At 27.7% G+C, this 23,567-nt stretch overlaps 4 protein-coding genes and 1 long non-coding RNA gene across 10 annotated transcripts in view; 1 reads left to right on the top strand and 4 right to left on the bottom strand.

Moving 5' to 3' along the window:
- LOC123260536 (LIM/homeobox protein Lhx5-like) overlaps positions 1–7,663 on the bottom strand; it is a 31,344-nt gene extending 23,681 nt beyond the window's left edge. For 5 of the 6 annotated variants that reach the window (XM_044721677.1, XM_044721674.1, XM_044721676.1 and 2 more), the window contains exons 1-3: positions 7,628–7,663; positions 7,409–7,548; positions 7,111–7,341 (exon numbers count right to left, since the gene is read on the bottom strand). The gene's annotated coding sequence lies outside the window, so the exon portion shown is untranslated. Of the gene's footprint in view, positions 1–5,161; positions 5,453–7,110; positions 7,342–7,408; positions 7,549–7,627 lie in introns of those variants that run through there. The other variant, XM_044721679.1, reaches the window with a different exon arrangement.
- Positions 7,664–8,481: 818 nt separating this feature from the next.
- Positions 8,482–9,664, bottom strand: LOC123260538 (mitochondrial fission process protein 1). Its single transcript, XM_044721681.1, has 3 exons — positions 9,440–9,664; positions 9,030–9,157; positions 8,482–8,958 (listed from the first exon to the last, which is right to left on the bottom strand). The coding sequence occupies exons 1-3, from the start codon at positions 9,501–9,503 to the stop codon at positions 8,653–8,655; spliced, it is 498 nt and encodes a 165-aa protein (XP_044577616.1). The 5' UTR covers positions 9,504–9,664; the 3' UTR covers positions 8,482–8,652.
- Positions 9,665–10,150: 486 nt separating this feature from the next.
- LOC123260537 (guanylate kinase) lies at positions 10,151–11,252 on the top strand. Its single transcript, XM_044721680.1, has 2 exons — positions 10,151–10,276; positions 10,411–11,252. Exon 2 carries the CDS (start codon positions 10,548–10,550, stop codon positions 11,166–11,168), a length of 621 nt encoding a protein of 206 aa, XP_044577615.1. The 5' UTR covers positions 10,151–10,276; positions 10,411–10,547; the 3' UTR covers positions 11,169–11,252.
- Positions 11,253–13,654: 2,402 nt separating this feature from the next.
- On the bottom strand, positions 13,655–18,155 carry LOC123260734 (serine/threonine-protein phosphatase 4 catalytic subunit). The gene is made up of 6 exons (XM_044722008.1): positions 17,935–18,155; positions 16,791–16,954; positions 16,332–16,484; positions 15,762–16,013; positions 14,888–15,126; positions 13,655–13,960 (listed from the first exon to the last, which is right to left on the bottom strand). The coding sequence occupies exons 2-6, from the start codon at positions 16,938–16,940 to the stop codon at positions 13,831–13,833; spliced, it is 924 nt and encodes a 307-aa protein (XP_044577943.1). The 5' UTR covers positions 16,941–16,954; positions 17,935–18,155; the 3' UTR covers positions 13,655–13,830.
- A 2,836-nt stretch (positions 18,156–20,991) lies between these two features.
- LOC123260735 lies at positions 20,992–23,536 on the bottom strand. The gene is made up of 4 exons (XR_006508502.1): positions 23,404–23,536; positions 23,213–23,342; positions 22,892–23,095; positions 20,992–21,434 (listed from the first exon to the last, which is right to left on the bottom strand). It is a non-coding gene; the product is annotated as an uncharacterized LOC123260735 (long non-coding RNA).
- Between the last annotated feature and the right edge of the window lie 31 nt (positions 23,537–23,567).

The following is a 23,567-nucleotide window of genomic DNA, read 5'->3' as shown; positions in this document are numbered from 1 at the left end:
AAAAATTATAATTCACATAATTGGAATAATAAATACATTATATATTATACGACTTATTCGGATAACGTTAACTAATAAATAATTTGATATTTAAGAGATTATAAAGTTTAGTGCCATTGTTCTGAGCATAATGCACAAAGAATACTTTTAATAAATAATTAAAAAATTATTAACACAATATTATAAATTATTTTTTATTTTAATATCGTCAGAAAGTTTTTAATGTTTACTTTCTCACGTGTTTTTCTATTGTTATCAGTACATAAACTTTTCAAGTACATTGTACTTTATTATTTTCATTTATTTCCAAAGTCACTTTATACTATGCTCTATCTCTACAGCAAACTTAGACACTTTCTTTCTCTGTCTCGGGACTTTCATGTGTTCCTCGTGGTTTCCTCCGATGGGCGGAGCTACTCTCATGCTACCGGCACTCTTAACCGAGCAACTACCCCTTCTGCTTGTTAACCCTCACATTCCCCTTTATTGGCATCCTCCTTCGTGCGAATCACGACCTTTTATACTAGTCCCCGAATTTTCATGCTGGATTTTATGGTGAAACCTTATTTACGTATTTCGATTATATTCTTTACAAAATTTTACGATTTCAATAATATTTTTTCGTTTTAAATGTAATGAGAGTTTATAAAATTTCACCACTTGGTCAATGTAAAAAATTAGTCTTATCTATACTAATAAATGGAGAGCCGGTTTTTTTGTTCGGTTATACTGCGAAAACTACTAAACCGATCGGAATAATACTAATACCATAAGATGCAGCGTGTTTCGGAGAAGGTTTTAGTATATGATATGGTGGTGATTACTTATCCGGAACCTATATTTTTTTTGACTTAGAAATAATGCATTTTTATTGTAACTAAATTTATTTTATTCGATTGTCATTTGTTTAAAATAAATTTTTAATTCTATTGGTTATGTTTATATACTATGCAGATTTATTCACTTATGAGACCTGCAATTTCTTTAACTAAAACTTTCAATGCTCATTACAATTTTTTTTTTTCATATCAATTATTATTCATTTTTGTAAGAAAGACACGTGAATGTTACAATGATTGCACATTGAAAGTTACAATGAATATTAGCTAAAACAATGACATGGATAAAAGGTGCATGCCAATTCAACAGAATTTGGAATCTGTGCAAGTCAAAACAATACTCTAATTAAATTTCAAGTCTAAATCTAAAAATGCAATTCTATAAAGCGCACAGCAAAACGGGCGAGTAACAGCTAGTTGTATATATACCGTCCGATCGAAATATGAATCGATGACATTTATATAAACATAAATAGGAGCTTATATATGCTTTCAACATATGTGCACTTTTTTTATAAACGTCATCATCATAAATTTGTTTTGGGCGTTACACTGAGAGAACAATGGACGTTAAAGACTACTGCATTATATCCGAGGCACCCTGGAAATAAAAATCGAAGAATGCAAACATGCAAAATACAGTTTAAGAAAGTTTATGATCTTTTGGGGGTATGTACACAAATTTTATAACGATATAGATTCTTAACGAGGTCGTTAATAGTATATGGAAGAAAAAGTTGATCGGTATTCTTCAAATTTATGAAAAGTGACTAATTTTTCAAATTTTAGTACTTCAGTTGAAATCAAATATTTAAATATAATTATTAAGTTCTATTTGGAGTGTGGATATCCCTTGTTTCTTTTTTTTTTTTAATTTTCTTTTCAATCGAATAAAGATACACTCCGAAAAAGAATTAGGCGATAAAATGCGAGTATTTGCAACTTGCGCTCAACTATAGCATATTTGAATATACACGGCAAACGAAGCAGATTATGTTCTTATCCTCTGAATGATACGTTTCCAAAATGAGGGATTTAGATTCATTATGATTATTTATTTTTCTATTTTATATCCTACATACTTAAAAAAATATAAAATTGACAAATCAGTTTTTGGAGTAATAACAGGAGCTCCGAGCAAAAAACTAAAAAATTTATAGTTTCAAACAACATTTTTATGAAATAAAATCTTAAGTAATGATTTCTACACGGAAAAAAGAAAACTCGAAAAATTACAGTATAAAATGTAAAATCGGTCCCGTCGTAATCAAAACTAAAAAAATTGCAATTTGAAATAACATTTTTCTAAATTCAATTTTTTAATTTAATATTCAGAGCTTTCAATGTAAATATTACATTCTACAATGTAATTCTTAGAAAATCTATAATAATTACAATCTGAAACTGTAATTTTTCGAGTTTCCTTTTTTCCGTGTATAGTATAAAATATCAATTTACAGTTTAAAAATGTAAATCTAAAAAAGTTTTTTAAAAATTAAATTTTGAAATTGTAATTTTTCCAATTTTTTGCTTGGAGCACCCAATTTCTATAAATTATATACTTTAAGCTACAAATTTTCAACTATTCTTTTTTCCGTATAACAAAACAATCATACACTGTAAAAAATCGGGAGTGAGTATCCCCTTTGAAATTTATTCAATGCGATTTTTAACTTCCCGCTAAAAAAATTGAAAATTTTCAAAAATCGGGAAGTTATTGGTTTTACCCCGTTTTGCGAAAATGGAGTTTTTATCAGATCTCGACGTTTTAAGGTCACAGGAAGCTTTCCTGACTATTCCCGCGATGGTGTCCGTGCGGCTGTATATAAGATAAAAGAAAACTTCTGACCAAAATTTGTCCAAATCGAAAGGGGTCGAGACCAACTATTGGTCGATTTGACGTGGAATGACCCAAATAAAAACATTATAATAATAATTTAAATGAAATATTATTAAAAATAATAAATTAAATTTTTAATAATTAAATATAAAAAGGGTTTATAAAAATATTTTCTTTACAAAAATTTATTTATTTCTAAATTCATTTATTTTGGGAATGAATGCGGAGTGAATTTTATTATTAATAAAAATTAACTCCTTCTCGGAGTAAATATCACTCCCGCTGGGAGTGAATCAATTAAAAATCATTCACTCTTCATTCACTCCGCGTTCACTCCGCAAATTTTTTACAGTGTATCAAGATTCTATCAAGTTGAAGAAATTGTTATTTTTTATTATAGTAGAAAGTTGAAAAATTTATTTTGATTTTTGAGAAATTAATAAATTTTATCGAGGAAAAAACACTGATGATTAAATATACGAGATACAAGAAATTTAGTGAAGAAAAGTAATATTAATGCACGGTGTAAATTGCACATCATATATACGGATTCATTTATAAGTTCACGAGTAATGAAAAAAATTTAATTCTCAATAGTTACAATATTATAATAAAAATTTTTAATCTAATTAATCAATTTTTTTATGTACTTGGAACATTAAACAAATAATTGAAAAATATAATTTTCTGAATTATTTTTGTGAAATATAAAGTAACTATGGAATTAAATTGAAAAAAATTGCTCTGATAGAAAAATTAACTTAATTTGAAAAAAAAATCTTTTAAAAATTTAAATTTTCCATGATGTCAAACAAATAAGTTTTCGAATAAATTAAAATTTACTGTAATCAAAATAAAATTCTTTATTTAAGAGCTTTTTTATTTGATTTAAAATAATAATATTTTTTTCAAAAATTAGTATCGTGTTTTGTAAAAAATCGTTATGTACTTTTTTATTTTTTCTAGTATTATTGTAGTATAAAACTGTTCATTTAAATAATTATAACACATCTTTTGAAAAAAAAATTTTGTCAGACAATATTTATATGTAAAATTTTGCATTTAAATATTTACTTCAAATCATATATTCGATGAATTTTTTACTTCAGATTATGTATCTATAAATACCGCAAACTAAAATTAATTTATATCGTTAAAAATCTGTCACGCAAACGAACATAATAATACCCTTCATTATCTGATTTATCAAAAATGTAATTTATGTTAAACAGAATCATCTAAATACTTTGATGAAAAGTCTATCCTGATGAATTCATTACTTTAAAAATTTATATAATATTAATTTTTACTTGTTTTGTGTCCTAAGGTAAAAGACCCCATTAGTGGCACCTTTAACCCCTATTAGTGGCACTTTTTCTTTCAATGAAAAAACGTTCTACTTGGAATAAAAATTCAAAATTTTTTTGATCTAAAGGTCTTAAAGATGAGAAATAATATATTCATTATTGGTAAAAGCGGCATGATGGCCGAGCGGGTTAAGTCATTATCCCGTTAGTTCGTTCGCACATCATGCCGTGAGGCGAGGGTTCGAGCCCCGACGGTTGTTCGAATAGTTCCAACACCAACCGTCGGGGGTCGCTCCGGTAGCCGAACTGTACTGGCATGGGTTTTCTCTGTAGTTTCCCCATCGCCACTATTCCAACAACCGATAGAAAGGGGTGGGGAATAGGGTAAATACAGTACAGAAAGCACAAGTCGGTCCACAGCCGCAGTGATAATAATAAAGAGTTGAGTATATAAATGTGCGAAAAATAAGGTTGATTATGTAGTGAAAATACAGGAGTGAAAAGAGGACGTGCTGGGGTCCAAAAAAGCGTTGAATAAACAAGGACAGTATAAAAAAAAAACACAAGACGGTGGCGCACTCGCGGAATGCGACAGCTACCATCTACCCAGCCTTGTAAAAACCAAGAACGGTATACAAGTAAAAATCGAAATAATAATATATTCATTATTGAAATTAATGATTTCATTAATTGAATAAGTACCAAAATCAAAGAAAGAATCAGTAATGGGGTCTTTTACCCTATAATATTATAAAATTTTTCAAATAAACATACACTAATAAAAAATTTAACTTGATTCAAAAGAAAAAATCTTGAATCAAGAATACCATTTTGAAGAAAATAATTTTCTTGAGTCAAGAGGAAAAATTCTTGAATTGAAAATAATTTCTTGATTTAAGGATTTTTGCTCTTGACTCAAGAAAATGATTTCCTTCAAAATGGTACTTTTGGTTCAAGATCATTCTTCTTGAATTAAGTTAAATTTTGTATCAATGTACGAGAATTCTAATATTATATACAACCCACTATCTCCGCGAATATCATTGAGACTCGATTCGTATATGTAAAATAAAAAATAAAAAGAACTTTAAAAAAAAATAAGATAATTATTTAGTGAACGAAAAAGTTGAACGAATGAATGGGGAGTAAAATTGGCAGTAATTTGGGTATCTTACCAATATTATGGGCCTGGGTGAGAGCGAGGGGGGCACAACGGGAGCCTCCAAGAGTGGCTTCCCTTAATCGGGGGGTGCTGCTCGCGGTGACCCCAGGGGCACCTCCCCCGGCCCCAGCAACCCCGTACCCCTCCACCTCCCCAGCCGCGGCAGCGGCCACCCCCACCCCCACTCTCTCGGCGGTTAAGGGACCACTGATACGAGCACCTTCCACTAACCCGAACCTTTCAAACGGTCCCGAGGGCCCCAGCGCACCCACCTTTACTGCAGTTATATCCGACACGCGGTCCACTCACAATACACGGATCATGCACTACAGATTTTATTTATTTTTTTTTTTTGTAATTCAACTCTAACACCGTAACACTATTTATGGACAATATGATAACAAAAATAATTTAACACTAAAACAATTCTTACTATGTTTAAAAACTTATTTTTTTATTTCAATTTCACAAACACATTTTTATGTTTACAATATTTTTTTATTGTAACAAAATTAATTAATAATATTGAAATATTTGTACCACAAAAAAATGTTAGTACCTCCGAATTTTACGTTATATTCATTGATTGCTATAATTATGTCAATAATTCCAAATATTGTTGGAGTCATTGAATTTTAATGAACTTATATTTTTACATTTTTCAAAATTTTTTATCCTATTAGATTTAAAGTGTCATCACCATCACATTACAATATTTTATATACATAATTATCCACATTTAATAGATATTGTCACGAAAAACAGACGACTATTTTAACATTAAATTTCCACAACAAAGTCCGACGGACAATTAGCGGCATGTTTTATATCTTATTGATATAAATTAAATAAAAATTTACAATAATACTTTCACAGTAATCCTTTTTTGTTTTGCTACATTTGATATCAATATCGGTTATTATACAACACAGGACTTAAAAGCCGATATTTTATTTACAAATAATGTGTTTGTTGTTAAATGAAACAGATAAACACGCGTTTGATGCCGGCGAATATCGTGAAGTAATTAGAGGGTTGAATAAACATAAGAATTCAGAATACACTCGCTTCGGAGTTCGCCAGCCAACTGGCCGCACCTGCGACTGAGAACCCCACCTCGATATATGATGGGCTGAAAAGCTGCGGATTCAGTCACGCCCACAACAGAATCAGTATTCCATAGTGAGTGTTGGCTATTGGTCGAAAAGCCCGTAAAAAGGCGGATTTATCCCCCCAACATTATTCCGCATGGCCTTTAGAATGGCTGCTGAACGAATGCTAAGGAAACATAAACCTCTGAGAGGGAGAAATGCTGGGGATGGACCAGCTTCCGTCCGCGACAGTAGCAAAGGATGGTGGCGGCTGCCGATGGTGCCGCCTCGTGACTGGTTAACTATCGATCCTTTGAGCAAAGTGAGTTTAAACACTCAGCACTATCAAAATGCTACAGGTTACTACGTCACACTTTTAAGAGAGAACTTATCCTGAATATTTTACATGCATCTTCATTCTTTCATTCATTTGTTTATTTATTATTTTTGTTTAGTTTTCACATTTATTTATTTATTTATAACCATTGTTATTTTCTTTCGTTTTTTCTAGGTGACAGCCGCTGACTATTTAGACGTGTTCCACTTTGCTGAAGGATTTACAATTATGTATACAATTCACATTGCTAATAATGTTTTTAATAAATAACGGTTGTGAAATATTTCTGTTTTACTGTACTTTTGTTTTTATTATATAATAAAAAATTATTTATTCATTTTTAACTAAAATAATCGTATGCATATTACAGGCTTTCATAGACAACACTTACTGAAATGAAAACCACATAATTTTACAGTGAAAATATCTAAATCGTGTACAGATGACCGATGCGAAATTTTTCACGGTTAAAAAAAATCTAATATAAGTTTTAATGTGAAAAAAAATAAAAAACTATAAAAATGTTTACCACACCTGACTTCTTGGAAGACTTTGTAGTTATTATCCATCATTGCTTTGTGGTCAGAATTAGCCACAAAACCAATGCCTGCGTGTACGCATATACTTCAAAGTAGCATAATTTTATGCATATTTGATGATTACATCTAATTATTCCAATGCTGGTATTTTGGTTGACTTTCTCTTTTTAATATGAAATTATTTTTTTGATAACATTTTTTAGCAGCTATCGAAACTCAAAGTAACCTGTAACATAAAAGCAGCTTTTACATTAATTCAAAATTTTCACAAAAATATTTTCATGTTTACATACCTCAAAAATATCTTACAATGTTCGATTCAATCAAAGCTTTAATTTCAAGTTTGAATTTTGTCTGATTGTGATTCAATGTAGTAGATAAATGGTTACAGGTCAGCCAGTAGACATAGTTCGCAATTAGTCAGACATTACCACTTGCGCACCAATTAACATCGCAGTTGTATAAAAAATCAATTAAGTAATTACTATCAATAATTTAAAAAAAATAATTACCTTTTATTATTATAATTATCATCCCAAAAGTATGAACTGAAAAAAAAAATTTTATACGACACAATGATATTTAAAAAATAGTTATAGAACAATTAAAAAAATTTACCATACTCCGCTAATCTGTAATTTCAGAACATTAGTAAAAAAGATACAGATAATACTCACAGGCAGCTCACTGCTTTCAAAGGCATCTATGGCGCCACACGGTGAATGTTTTAAAAAGCAGATAAATAAACCTGAGTCTTGAAAATAATATACTTACCGACAAATTTATATAAATTTTATGATTTTAATTATTAAAATATTGATTTTTCATTGATAATGAATAATTTTGATAATTTTTAATAATGATGACGATAAAATTGGCAGATACTTAACAATTTTTAATGAAAACTAAGTTAGCCGACATCTAAAAATTCTTATGATTTTTTTTATTGAAAAAATTAGTACAAAAAAATAAGAAAAAAAATTTCATTTGTAAAAAACTTGAAAAACTATAAGTGCAATTTTTAAAAAATATTTTTTGTTCCAATTTAATAAATGAAAAAAAAATTAAAAATTTAGAAACATCTGCTAACTTTAGTATTATCAATTTTTAATAATAAACTAGGTCTAAAAAATTATTTAACTAGATCTAGAAATTTGTTTAAAAAAAATTTATAAGCATTTATAATTTTTTAGAGCTTCTAAAAATGGAATTTTAAAAATAAATTTTTCTTGCTATAATTTATTAGTTAAAACATTTCTAAAAATAATCAGATGCCTCTTTATTCCAGTATAATTAATAATGAGTAAGGCACGAAAGTTGGCCTATTTTCATTTGTTACTTACTAATGAGTAAATATGAACATTCGTAATAAAATATACATTTTATTCAATAAAATTGACATAATATGCAATATAAACTATTTTAGTTATAACGAAATAACATTTACACCGGAATGTCCAATTTCTTTAATACTATTAACTTGAATTTGAACTACACTTTCGTATTGTCTTGAAATTTTAATTTAACAAGTTATTGACTATTTATTTTCTATTTCCTTTAGTGGATGGTAACCAGTCCACTGTCTATATGTTGAGTCCATAGTTCTTTCAACTCCATCATCAATAGGATGAATTATTAGTGGAATAGAAATGAGTCCAACGATAGTCGACATCCACGGATTCCTCATTATTGGACTTTTAGCATTTCTTTGCATAAAACGAACCCCGGCACAAATTCTGTTGATAACCAAACCAGGAATTATCACTGATGCAAAGCTCTGCCATATTAACGTATCAGATGCAGAAAGGAAAATCCGTTTATTTTTATTTTTCGCTCCACTTTTCTATTGTTCAAATAAATTGTTAATAAAATAAAATTATTTATATTTTTTTTTTTAAAGTTTCGCACACTTACTCCATATTCTTTGATCCCTTTATGAGCTGTATCGGCAACAACATAACCACTGGCAATAACATAGCTTATCCAGACAATAGATTTAGGAACAATACTTCTAAAAGCTTCACCGACTTCATTCGTATAACCTGAAATTTATAAAAAATTAAACAAACAATTTTTAATCACATTAAAATTAGCAGTCGCGTGACAATTTCTTAATTTTCTTTAATAAATAAACTTGCTCCGAAAAATCATTTTTAAAAAATTTGATTTTTTATTTTTAATTTTCTAAATGTCAATTTTTTTTCTCATTTTCTTCGACCTAATTTATTTGTTAAAAAAATTCTTAAATTTACAAAATATCTGCTAGGATTAATTGTCATAATTTTTATCATTATTATCCACTTGTTTATAAAAATTTAACTCACCTAAATATCTCAAGGAAGTATCACGAAAAATGTCAACTTCAGTGCTATCATCCTCTACCTTCATTTTGTAATTGTATTTATCCAGTTTATAAATAAATTTGTGCGGAATTATTTTTATTAAAGTTATGTGTGCAAGTTAACAACAATTCGCAAAGCTCTTATATATTTAAATGTTATTGATTACAATTGCCGCCATTTTTCATAACATATGTTCATGACACTGAAGTTGACTGACATTCAAAATTTTTTTAGAATTTTATAGCAATTAAATTATTAAAAAAAAAATTTAATTAAAAAATTCCACATGTGAAAATTAATAAAAATTATAAGTGAAAATTTTTAGAAGCATTTTTTTAATGTGATTTGTTATTCAAATTTTTAAAATTGACAGCTGACGGCTAACTTCAGTATTATATATGATCACACAAGCTACGTTTTCATGTAGCGAAAGAAATAAAGCAGGCTAAAACATATGAAAATTAATTTAACAGATATTTGATAATTTTAAAAATTTTGGTAACAAATAAATTATGACTCAAAAAAATTGACATGTAAAAATTAAAAAAAATTAAAAATGCGATTTTTTAAAAATAAATTTTCGGAACAAATTTTTTTGTTAAATAAAATAAAAAAATTGTCAAGTGACGGCTAACTTTAATGTCATTTAAAAAATATAGAGGGGGTTTTGTTTATTTTCATAAAAATCATCCTGAAGATTAGTAATCCACAAGGTTAACATTGTACACTTGCCGTAAAGCTTTGTAAAACGTAGAAGCATCTGATCAGCATCAGAACATCAGAAGTGAAAACACTAGCAGGAGGATCAGTGGTAATCAGGTGATAAAATAAATTATTTACAAAGAGATAAATAAAAGTAATAAGTAAAAAATTACTAGTGTTGTATTGAGTTAATATTTTTATTTGACAATTTATTATTTAACATTTAATTAATGTAATAATTTAACACACAGATACAGAGAGCGATTGATGTGACTATTGGCGGCAAAATTTTGAGTATAAATTAACGGCATGGTAAATTACGTATAAAAACGTAATAATATAAAAAACGTGTGCTGATAGCCTGTAATCTGTAACTGTAACCTGTTTTATGAATTCGGCTGTGTTTATTGTGCAAAAATTATTCTTCAGTATGCTTCATAAAAGTCCACGACCATTAGTATTGTGTGGTCCATCAGGATCTGGGAAGAGTACACTCATTAAAAAATTGTTTGATGAATTTCCTGATAAATTTGGTTTTTCAGTTTCACATACAACCAGACAACCAAGACCCGGTGAAGAAGATGGAAAGCATTATCATTTTATTAGTAAAACTAAAATGGAAGATGATGTAAGGAAAGGTGAATTTATTGAAACCGCAGTGTTTAGTAACAATTTATATGGCACGAGCAAAAAAGCTGTTGAAACAGTTATTAACAGCGGAAAAATATGCGTTTTGGATATTGAAATGCAAGGTGTTAAACAAATAAAAAACACTTCTCTTAATCCTTTGCTTATTTTCATCAAACCACCCTCTGTCGAAGAATTGGAGCGACGATTGAGAGCTAGAAAAACAGAGACAGAAGAATCACTACAACGTCGGTTAAATACTTCTATTGAAGAAATTAAATTTGGTGATGAACCAGGTAATTTTCACCGAGTAATCGTCAATGATGATGTTGAAAAAGCTTATCGTGAATTACGCGAATTTATTTTGCAAGAGTTAAAGTAATTCAATGCGACTGGTGATAAATTTTTTTTTATTTGATATTTATTTTCCGCTTTTTATATAAGAATAAATTTACTATTTAATTTACAAGGTCAACTAGTTAATTGTACAATTAAATAATTCACCGTAACTTTTAAGTATTTATTTACATACCTTTTATTTTATATTCAAGTATTTAGAAAATAGGAAATAATATTTACATTTATTAGTTGTATTTTATTATAATTTTTATAGCGACGAATATTAATTTATAATCATGTTTATTAAGTTAAAACTGCTCCAATTAATTTGCTAATATTTTTTACTTGAAATTAATAAAAACTGAGACTATTTACCGAATAAAAGTGTGTTCTGATAACAAGTAATTTGTTACAATGAATATTTTTCAATAGACATAATAAAAAATTCTAGATTATAAAAAAAAACGAAACCACTGCATATTTCCATTTTAATCAAAATGTTCATTATTTTTTTATGTTGTAGTCGAAGTTATCATAAAATAAATATAATTACGAGATATGAAAATTAGTCCTCGGTGATATTACACCAGTAAATAAAGGAAATAATAAATGTTGCGGGTAATTAGTTCTGTATATTAAATCACAACAAAATGCAGTAGCAAAATTATTAAAATAATAAGTTAATTTAGCAATGCAAGCTTATCGTGTAAGATTATCACTAGAAATTATTCATATCTTAACATTAATCGATGTACTTCATTAGAGATTCAAATGAAGCAATTGTAAAGTTATATTTAGCAATCAAATTAATTACTTTCAGTAATTACATAAAATCAAATAGTGATATATATATATATATATATATATATATATATATAATATATATATATATAAATTTACATTAAATAGTTCCAAGTATCATTTTTTTTATGTAAAATTAATTACAAAATAACTGTACATGCTAGTTCAATTATTGTTAGCTATTATATTATATATTTATAAATCAAAGCTCCAAATGTAATAATATTGTTCAAAAAACATATTGCTGTTAAAATGACAATGAAATTATAAAAGTATTTTCAACGAATCTAAATTACTATGAATAAATTAAAAAAACAATCATTCAATATATAAAATGTTATACAATAAATAATTTATAAAAATTAATATCGCATGGTAAATTTTTATTTAAATCAATGTATCTTATAAATTTCATTTATAATTTGTAAATTTTAACCTTGGATTAAGGTTAAAAAAGATTGTATCTGTTTAACAGGATTAAACGTCATCACGAATCATTGTAATTCTTTGGCTTGTCAATAAAAATAAATTTTTAAATTACTTTCTCGATGTATATTCTTGATAAAAGAAAATTAAATTTTTCTCGAAATAAACTTACAAAAAATTATTTTTATTTTTAAAAGAATTTTCTGTAAACCTTTACATTATGTTTAAATTAAGTATACTGAAATAAGATTTTTTTTTAGATAGTCATTATTTTTTAAGAAGAGAAGTAAATAAGTATCTTTTGTTTAAAGAAAAATAATCCAATCTTTTTTTACTTCTTTTTGTTGTCTTTTTATAGAATAATTTACATTTATTTTTTAAAAATTTACAATTTAGTTATTTTTAATTTTCATTCTTATTCAAATTCCAAAAACGAATAAAATGTTAAGAAAGTGTTTAAAAAATTTTGATCTTCGGAAACTTTTAATATACGACTTCATTAAAAGATCAGAAAGATTTATAGTCGCATAATTATAAATAACTATTATTATCTGTTTGTTTACTTTTTCACGATATAAATAACAGATAATTGTTTTGCTAAATCAGATAACTTTGTATCAACAACAAAGTTGTTTAAAACTACAGTAAAAATATCACAATGTTTTATTAGGATCTGATTCACTCGTAAAAGAATTTACGTAACTTATTCTGGGAGTTTATTTTGATCATAACAAAAAATTTCAATCCCTTCAACTGATGTTGATGCATCACTATTTTCAGCGGGGAAACTCTTGTTTTTTTTTATTTTCAATTCATCGTCAACAACTATGAAATTCACGATAATCCATTATAAAATTTCTACGTTTGATTTATATAAATAATTAATTGCGTCTATAAATAACATATATCTTATTTTCTAAACTCTTAACCGATAGATTATTTTGATGATTTTGTTATTCAAAAATTGCTCATTATATTTTTTTTTAAATTATACTATTTAATAATTTATTATAATTCAAAAAATTTATATACTAACCTTCCTTTGAAATATACTTGAATTTATCGATAACTTTATAGATAATGAACCAAACTTCCAAGTACTAAGCGGAGATAATTATTTGTAAGGTTTAAGTGTAAGAATAAAATTAAAACATGAAGGTATAATGTATTAATTATTCACAAAATTTTTTTATTTAATAAAAATGATTGATTGATGATTAATACATGATTGAAAAATACTCTTTGAATATTCACTACATGATTTGAAATATAAAAATTAAGTAACGCTAAAAAATGCTAAACTGAAAGTCATATTTGGTTTTTTATTAATGCTTATAAAAGATATTTTCGATAATGATACAGTACGTGAAACAACGAATAATCAAATGGTTCATTGCAAGTAGAACTTGACAATATAATGGAGAATTATAATTATTACAAATTGAATTAGATATTTTGTCGGAGAATCGACACAAATTTTATAAGAAATAATCTGCTTGCGGCTTTTTACTAGGTATACCTCGACTTTCTTGTGGCGCAGCTTCAAATATTGTAAAGTCTCGTTGCAAATGTTCATTTAGTTCTAAAATAGCAGCGACATTACCACATCTGTAACAGAAATCATTTTTAAAATTAAGTGGCATATGTGATAATAAACATGGATAAAAAATACTAGCAACCTTGCAGTCACTATGTGACTTGTGAACCATCAATAAATAAAATTTTGCTTTATTAAATAATGACTTTTGTTAAATTGCACTTTACTTTTTTAACTATTGATCTTTTTAAAGATATATAAGCTCATCCCGATGTTACATTCATCAAGAGCTTTCATTTGAGTACCCACATACATTTTGATATATTTTTCATATATACATATATATAATATGTATAAATATATGAAAAAATGATGTGGGTACTTAAATGAAAGGTCTTGATGAGTGTAACATCGGGATGAGCTTATATTTTTAAAAATGTCAATAGTTCACAAGATACTAGGTCTTTCTTAATTATGTAATATATATAATACATATTTTAAAGATGTAAGCTCATTCTGATGTTACTCTCATCAAGAGCTTTCATTTGAGTACCAACTTGCATTTTTTATATATTTTTCATATATATATATATATATATATATATATATATATATATATATATATATATATATATATATATATATATATATATATATATAAAATATATGAAAAATTGATGTGGGTACTCAAATGAAAGGTCTTGATGAGTGTAACATCGGGATGAGCTTATATATTTGAAAATGTCAATAGTTCACAAGATACGAGGTCATTTCTTAATTATGTATCTAGAGATAGAGCATTTTCGAATGCAGCCTAAATACTCATCATCATAAATTGACTATTGGTGAAAATTATATGAAAAGACACAACTCCAGGTCAAGACTTTTCAAACGATACCAAATTTAACCATAAAAATCCATTTTATCATATAAATACACTGGCCACAAAATTTTGCTTACTCTCTTAATAATATAGATAATAATGATAAAAAATTTACCGATAACAGTAGTTTGGAGCAGACCATACAGTGAGGACTGTCTCATTAAAATGCCATTTGTAACCTTCCATAACCAACTGATGAGCTCTACATATCATATCAATATCATTCGCAGAATTAAATTGTGCTACAACATCACTACCGAATAAATAACCTGCCCCTCTGGGTGAAACTCCCCATCCTTGAGTATCTTCGGGATCAGACCATAACAAATCACACATGGGTCCATCATGAGGAACCTTAAATAATTATTAGAATGTTAAATTATAAAATTATTATAAAAAAATTTTTTTTTTAATTTGTTTAAAGTCGCATAAACTACTAAGGTCATGAGCGACTACCGTAGGGGGTAAACTTTTGAGATTGGAACTCGTTTTATTTTTTGGGCTGAGCAGAATAATACACTTAAATATTGAAAATATTCATTGGTGTACGCCGGACTCAAACCCGGTCCAATGCTTTGGTAAGCAAGGGCCGGATCCGATAGGGCTACTGCGCATCTTTATAAAAATTATAAATTTAATTTTACTCGATTTCTGAAAAAACATAAGTTGTTATAAGATTTCAATAAAGAGAATCACAGCCATAAAACTACTTCGATGTAATTATCAAGTATTTTAAAATTTAAATATAAAAAAATTTGTACGTATTTAAAGTAACAACCGGTTATTTTCAAATAATTAGTTCAGAATTGATTGAAACTTTAATTTCACTTCATTAATGGGCTAATCAATATTTGTGCGTCCTTCTGTTATATTTGTTTAGTAAATTAAACAGACCTTCATGCTTTGGCTTTAGTTTAAAATAAAGTAAATAAATTTAATTAAAGGCATTGATTCTCTTAAATCTCTGAAAATAAAATAAAGATATTTACTTCTTGCTTTCGATCTATAGTTCGTATTTGATCCAAAGTTTGAATGCTCGGAGAAAGGCCACCGTGTACGCAGAATATTCTTCCATCAATAATTGCAGATAAAGATAAGTAATCAAAAATTTCAGTGCAATACCGCCACACTGTAATACTACCGTATTTACGAAGACATTCATCATAAAATCCGTATACTTGTGTAATTTGTCGTGATTCATGATTACCACGGATTAATGTAATTCGATCCGGATAACGTACCTGCAATTAAGTAGAAAATAATATTTAATTTTATGGATGTTAACAATAACTAAATGTAAAATTAAATAATTTTTCATATCAGTTGCAATAAAATTTGAAGTTTCAACAACTGTTGAGCCAGTTGAAACGAGACAATTTTAGACTAATGCGATCGACTGGCTCCAGACATTAAAACTTTAAGTTCCAATACATTGATAGGAAAAATATAGTGTGTAACACTAGATGAAATACGATTTCAGATGAAGATGCTCATCCCTGTTTAAAATCGTCTTGATTTATCCCTTGCCACACAGTATCATATTATTCTTTGAAACTCACTTTTAACGCCAGAAGTAAAAGGAATGTTTCAACACTGTAAAATCCTCGATCAACAAAATCACCCATAAATAAATAATTTGTTTCTGGCACGTCACCTCCAACTTTAAAAAGTTCTTTTAAATCATAAAACTGGCCGTGAATATCGCCACATACCTATAAAAAAAAATTTATATTTGAACTATACAAATAAAAAATATTCATACACAAAGTTCAGTGACATTGAAACTTTGAATATTTCAATTGACTTGATATGATAAAATTTTAATAAAACAATCTATTACCAACTCTGATATTCATCAATATTTGACGTCTTAATTATAGAAATAATTGTGAAGGATATTTAGATAATAAAATAAAAATTAATAATTTCTCAGAAGAGTATTAATTTATTATCAGTCATAGTACTATGACTTCTTAGATTTAATTTGAAATACTTAGTAAGTTTACTATGATACTTACGGTAACAGGTGAATCGATTCGTTGGACATTACTTTCTTCTATGAGAATTTCCCGTGCTTTAGCACATAATGCTTTTACTTCAGCTTCTTTAATTATTTCACATTTTTTTAATTGCTCTATTTGTCGATCTAAATCACTTGGATCAGCCATTACAGTCACTTTATCTGAAAACATAAATACGTTTTTTTTTTTATTAATTTTTTATGAAATTTCCGGTGCTATGGTTGTTCTCTGAACTTAAATATAATTTAATGTCTACTGTACGTTTATGACTTTTGATTGAATAACTTTATCCCTTAATACTCTAGATGATTAAGCTAACAAAAAAAAATACATTCATACAATCAAATAATTATTGACAGATAAATATTTTGAGATTCTTAAAGTTAAATATTTAAAATTCATAAATGTAAGTGCCTAATTACTTTAGTTAATAATCGACCAATTTAAATAAACAACAAAATTAGCCTTACCAACTTTTATCACCATTGAAAAATCAAAAGTTAAACTCTAAACTATTGAAGTATACTCCAATGTATATAAATAAAATATTTAAAAATTTTTAAATAAACTGTTGAACAATTTAATAAAAATGAAAAATATAGTTTATAATAGTTAATACCACAAGCTGACTTTGGAGCAATTGAGCCGTATTTATATGATTGTATTAATCCTATACTTTTATTTTTAACCTAAAATACAATTTTCTCAAATCGTATCATTAATTTGTTTTGTCATCAAACAAAATATTACGATAAACAATGATTTATTTTTAAGTATCTTGATTATATATTTAAATGTGTCATTTTACTCTCAAGAGTAACTTATACTTAACCTAAAATAATTTGATTAAATTTTATTGATAGGAAAACAATAATTAACAAAATATCTTATAAGATTAAAAATTTTAAATGCAACTTTGGTTGTAAATAATAACTATTTGGTGAAATTAATTTTTATAAAATTAAAAAATTTTTCGGAGCGAACAAGCATAAGTAATTTGCCAGTATGATAACATTTAGAAATAAAATTATACAAATGTTTTAGTTATGAACCTAAAAAATAAAAAATTTTGTTGTTATTAAGCAATAAATATAGAAATAATAAATTATTAAAAAAATATAACAATGTTAATATACTGTACCTGATAAACAGTCGCTTCGGAGTCACTAAAATAAAGTTAAGTCTTGTTAGGGAGATAAAATTAGGATGCTCAAAATTTTTTACACTACGAAAAAATTTTATTTACTCGAGGATATGGCAACATTTACATGGATATTATTGATAAAATTTCGATAATTTCAGCAATAAAATTATCTAAACTAATAAGCTACTATGTGCCAACCTCAAAATTTCAGGAGCATACATACCACGAAGTATAGATACAAGGAGTCCGAACGTAATGTTGAACGAATGGTCTCAATTTAGGGGACAAAATTTTCGCCGGTAGAGCGCGCCATTTTTCAAGAAGTACTCGTTTAAATCCTTACGCGGGAAGTTTTGCTGCTATTGACAGCTCTGGAAAAAAATATTTTGAGAAACGTGGAATTAAATAAAAGACAATTTGCAAAGCTAAAAACATGTGGTATTAATGGATAATAATTTAAAAATTAGTAGAGATCATACCATTTTATTCAATGAAAAATAGTAGATGAATGCTGAAAAAAAAGTTTTTAAATAAATAAAGTAAGTAACTACACAGTGACTTAAAAAATTTACTAGTTAAAATATTTTAAAAAATTTCCAAATGCCTATTAATTTCAATATTACGAAAAATATACTTTATGAAAAAAATTAATTAACAAGTTATTATCAAACATATTTTTTATTAAAATGGTATAAGTTACAAACAAAACGAGTTTAATATTTAAAAATTAAATTATTTAAGTTAAACGTATATTTAGAATATTTCTTTGTGATCTAAAATACTGAATTGTTATTTATATAAGAGTGAATAATTTTTTTTATTAATAATAAGCGCGAGTTAATGTAATTTAGAAATCTTTCGAGATTTTTTAGATTTAACTTTTCTCTCCGTAGCACTTTTATTGAAACACTTGACTAGAAAATGCCCCCGCATTATTAAAAATTATTAATTATTTTTTTGTTAATTCTTTCTTATGCTCATCACAGCCAACAAAAATAGAGATATTTCTTTTAGAAACATCATCTAATATTTCAAACATTGTGTCAACATTTACTGTTTTTGTCCCAACCACCATTAACACAACTTCTTCTAAGCTTTTAATTAAATTAAATAATTGTTCACTAGGATAAATCAATGCGCCTTTATCCATAAGTTCTATAAATTTATCACGAGCCGTCACTACTCTTGACTGCATAGACTCTGTGCAGTCAAAGCATTTGGAAAACCGACCTATTTTACGGGCTACATATCCCGCAATATATGAAATCACATAGTTGCTAGTTTGAGCAATATCGTAATCGTGTTCATATCTTGAGTCCACCGAGTTCAAAGGCACTTTATTGTTATTATCATCACCCTCATGATCTCTTCTAGTGTTGTCATAATTATCATAGTCGTTATCATTATTAATAACTTTATTTTTATCGCCGTCAACATCATTATTATCATCATCATTATTGTTATTATTATTATTATCATTATTATTATTGTCACTTGCATTATTAGAACCTGTACGATCATCGTCGGTATTTGCTTCTGCACTACTGGGATTTCCAGATGCATTTTCAATGATAGCATCAATTTTTTTACTCCAGTTTTCTTTGTTAACATTACTTGCTTCAAACGATTCTCTAGTCTGCATTAATGAACCTAGTAATTCTCCTGCAGTCACATTAGATCCTTTTGGAGGTGTTGCCAATGAATAAGAGCAGAGCAACCGGAATACTTGTGAGAACAAAATAGGGTCAGGATGATCATTGGATCCACACGCACTTCTAGCGATCCCAAAAATTTCTAAAATCATATAATTACGTTATTAAATAATGAGAATAAGTTGGAATCATAATGAAAAAGACAAAATTTTTAAAAGTTACTTTTAAACTTATTAGTGAAACGCAAATGAAAAATCATAAAACTCACTTCGAGCATGTCTTGTGTTAATCTCGACGTCATCAGATAATCATAATTGCACTTGGAATGTAAAAAATCTATCAATTCCAAGGTAGACCCCAAAGAAATTTTTAGTCCAGTCAGGGTACTAGCTGTAATTGATAAATAAAAGCTTTTCATTTTCTCCAGATCGACAGAGTCACCATTTTTTTTCCTTTGCTTAAGTTGTTCTATTTTTTCTTTAGCTGTAGTCTCCCAATTTCTTATAAAAGTATCAAACTCAATAATAGCCTATCAAAAAATAATAAGTTATTGTAAGTTATGAATAGCAAATTCTGAAATTAATATCCCAATAATGAAATAGTGTTAACAATACTTAACGTACTTTTTCGAAACATTATCATCAGCAGGTCTTAAAGCATCAATCGGAGTTCTAGACAACATAGCTTTAATTAATTTGTTCACTTTCTCAATGAAAATTATGGTACTATCACAGTCATGTAATTCAATACAATCAGGTTCATCTTTCAATAACTTCATTGCATTTGAGATAGACTCAGAGAATAGCTGTAAGTAATTAATTAACTCTTCATCACTCGCGTCATGAGCAGATCGCCGCCTAACAACTACTCAACCTATAGAGACTCACTATAGTGCGAGCGAGAAACTAAAAAATACGCGAGTGACGAAGATAGATAGATAGATAATAAATTTTATTGGATTCTGGAGCCTAGGCTCCCTCAGAACCATCATCAAATATACATTTATAATTAGTGTATAAAGTACAGAGTTTTTGATATTTCAGAACAAAATTAAAATAAATACGTAATAAATAAAGACGAAGGGTTAAAAATATTGAGTTATGTATGTTTATGTAGTATTTTATTGTAAATTATATATTAGTTATTCACGTACATACCTCTATAGCTAACGGAACATTCATCTTTTGATAGCCTTCGGGTTTAAGATGGTGAGGAGTCAATTTATAAGCCATTTTTAAATTAGCTTTTAAATAATTTTCATATTGTAACAGAGCATTCAATGTTTTTTTAACAATTCCATCCGGAGTCTATGAGAAACAGTATAAAATTTACTTTAGTTTATCGACATTATAATTTTTTAAAACCAACAATTTTTAAATATTACCCAGAAGGCAGACTGCTCCATAATTTTATTTCTAAAATTTTTCAATAAATGAGGGAAATCCGAAAAAAACCATAGACGTCTTGAAAAATTATATGGGTGCTCACAACTATAGTTGCCATCTTGTATGCCGAGCAATTTCCATACACCGCGATTCCATTGTGCTGCATCTGATACAATTCCGTCCACATAAAAACCAGCTTTCTCAAGCAGAATTGTACATTCTAAAAGTAGTTTCTGAAGAATTTCACTAGTCACTGAATCTTTACTTAAAAATTGGCCAACAACTTGCACCCACTTGCCCTGAAAGGGTTGAAACATAAAAACCAACGCATGGTCAGCTCTAGTGTATCTTAAATGGTCAGGCGTGTATTCCCCAAGGTCTACAAAACCTTCCAGTTGTAATGTTTTACGGTTTAATGCAATGCCTTCGCTAAGTGCTATTTCGTCGACTGACAATATACCTACAAAATATGTTGTTATGTTTAATTAACTTGAAAAAAATTAAAACAGATAAAAAGCGTACCCACTTCTAATAAAGTTGAAACTAATAGTAAAAGAGTATAAGTTATAAAATAAAGCTGTCAACAAAAAATTAATTAATAGCGAGTTAATCTTTCATCCTTATAGCACATTAATTACAGAAGCGAGTTAATTTTTATAGCAACATTTACTCATCAAATATCAATAATGTTTTTGTTATTTCTTATGAATTAGTATTAGTAAAAAGTGTACTGGAAATTGTTAGTTAACTACTCAGCAGTAAAAATTGTGTACTAAAAGTACCCCTTTTTGATAGACTTCCATACGTGAACCTTTGAGTTTTAGTGTGTCAAAAATCGCCTTGGGAAACAAAAGCGCTATCGAGTTTTTGTATATATCTCATCAAAGTATCCTTACATGGTAAAGGGAGGATATTTTTTTTTCTAATGTGTTCATACAGAGCACTACTTTTAATGCTCATTAACAGGCATTCATACACCCACTCAACGGAATACCGGCGTTGTTTAGCACTCTTAGCTTTTGCAGCCAATAAACAATTTTTAACAGTTTCTTGCTGTAAAGCAGGTAAATCAGCAATTTTTTCAGATAAAACTTCCTCTTTTATTTCAGCGCATTGATTTTTTAAATCTAATAATTGTTGCTTTAAATTTTTATTCTAAAAAAGAAATATTCAAAAATTTTGAGAAAATACATGCAAACAATTTGAAATGATTATACCAGCATCAAACGTTGATGTTCAACAAAATTAATCATATTTCGTTATTAACTATACTTATTTTTTATACAGTATATAAGACTCCAAAAGTACTAAATATTAAGTACAGAAAAATTATTTTCGATTATTTCAACTACATAAAATTAAAGTTACAGCCTCTGTAGATTTCTAATACATTCCACAAAAAATTAAAGTGACAATTTAACGGAAAGTGGTATACTTTATCGTTCCAAAGTCCGGCAAGAGTACAATTTTTTTATAAGAGAATTTAAACATTTACCAGAAATAAACAAAGTAAATTATAAGTTGATAGAGTGACCCGGAAATTAATTTTTGTAATTTAAAAACGTTTGCGAGGTTCGAAAGCCATACATTGAACGAAGTGTCTACTCCGATTTATGTTTGAATTATATTTGGGACTTACAAGAACAGTGATATCTTTTTGAGTATACGTGACTGAAAAGGATTATTTTCAATTCATAACTATTTTGAAGTTGCAGAGACTTCACAAGAATATAAAAAAATGTCTAATTTTTCAACAACTGTTGTATATAAAGTTTTAAACTTCAAGCACATTCATAAATTCATTACGCATTTTCAAATTCACAGTGTTTGAAAAGCCTTATTGCATGTGAATTATTAGCAATTAATATTTTTAATTGCAAGATGTTAATTTGGAATTAGATAAAAACAAAACTTTACCGTGTGAACAACTCGATTGAGCTTTCTGTGTTGTAAAATATAGCGATGCTTAAAACTCATCCATCGAGCTTCATTATTTGTTGTTTCCGTCTTACGTTTTGGATCAAACGTCTCAATTTTCGACAAGTAATGCATCTGTACTCCACAACTTTTCTTTTATATCTTTCCTCCGGCAATAATATACCTGTACAAGTGACTGAACATCTATACAAATAAAATATTAAGATTCAATTACATGTTAAACACGGTATTTGAGATTTTAATTACTAAGTAATAATAGCAGTAGTTATTATAAATTAATGTATCTAAATTCATGGTAACTTTTGTCATCGTATCCAGTTCCACTACAGAAAAAGGTGTTTTCTAAAGAACTTAATAACTGCCAAACACAATCAATTGACGAAATATTTACATCCATATCAATAAGGATATTCGTTTTGGCATTCACGATCTGTAACGTAAGAATAACTTTTGATACCATTCAAATAATTGTTCGCAGTTAAGCTTCTTACCGTAACTTTTAGATCTTTATGAATTTTTACGTGACAAACTAATTCCAATTTTAAATTTATTTATGATAATGAAATATATGAATCTTTAATGACAGTCCAACTCCAATTTTTACGTAGTGGCTGAACTTCTAAAATTTTTCTATGGAATGAAACGAAAACTTTTC

This window comes from Cotesia glomerata, linkage group LG3, assembly GCF_020080835.1.
Source record: "Cotesia glomerata isolate CgM1 linkage group LG3, MPM_Cglom_v2.3, whole genome shotgun sequence".
NCBI lineage: Eukaryota > Metazoa > Arthropoda > Insecta > Hymenoptera > Braconidae > Cotesia > Cotesia glomerata.
The sequence above is the reverse complement of the archived record's forward strand: the minus strand, read 5'-3'. Positions and strand labels throughout refer to the sequence as shown.

What these genes read in the sequence shown, in the direction of transcription:
- LOC123260538 (XM_044721681.1), bottom strand. Translation starts at nt 9,503, where the DNA reads ATGAAGGTAGAGGATGATAGCACTGAAGTTGACATTTTTCGTGATACT. An exon ending in TACTTCCTTGAGATATTTAG is followed by an intron (nt 9,158 to 9,439) that starts GTGAGTTAAATT and finishes TATAAATTTCAG; the next exon opens with GTTATACGAATGAAGTCGGT. An exon ending in AAGGGATCAAAGAATATGGA is followed by an intron (nt 8,959 to 9,029) that starts GTAAGTGTGCGA and finishes TTTGAACAATAG; the next exon opens with AAAAGTGGAGCGAAAAATAA.
- LOC123260537 (XM_044721680.1), top strand. Translation starts at nt 10,548, where the DNA reads ATGAATTCGGCTGTGTTTATTGTGCAAAAATTATTCTTCAGTATGCTT.
- LOC123260734 (XM_044722008.1), bottom strand. Translation starts at nt 16,940, where the DNA reads ATGGCTGATCCAAGTGATTTAGATCGACAAATAGAGCAATTAAAAAAA. An exon ending in GAATCGATTCACCTGTTACC is followed by an intron (nt 16,485 to 16,790) that starts GTAAGTATCATA and finishes TTTTTTTTATAG; the next exon opens with GTATGTGGCGATATTCACGG. An exon ending in TTTTACTTCTGGCGTTAAAA is followed by an intron (nt 16,014 to 16,331) that starts GTGAGTTTCAAA and finishes ACTTAATTGCAG; the next exon opens with GTACGTTATCCGGATCGAAT.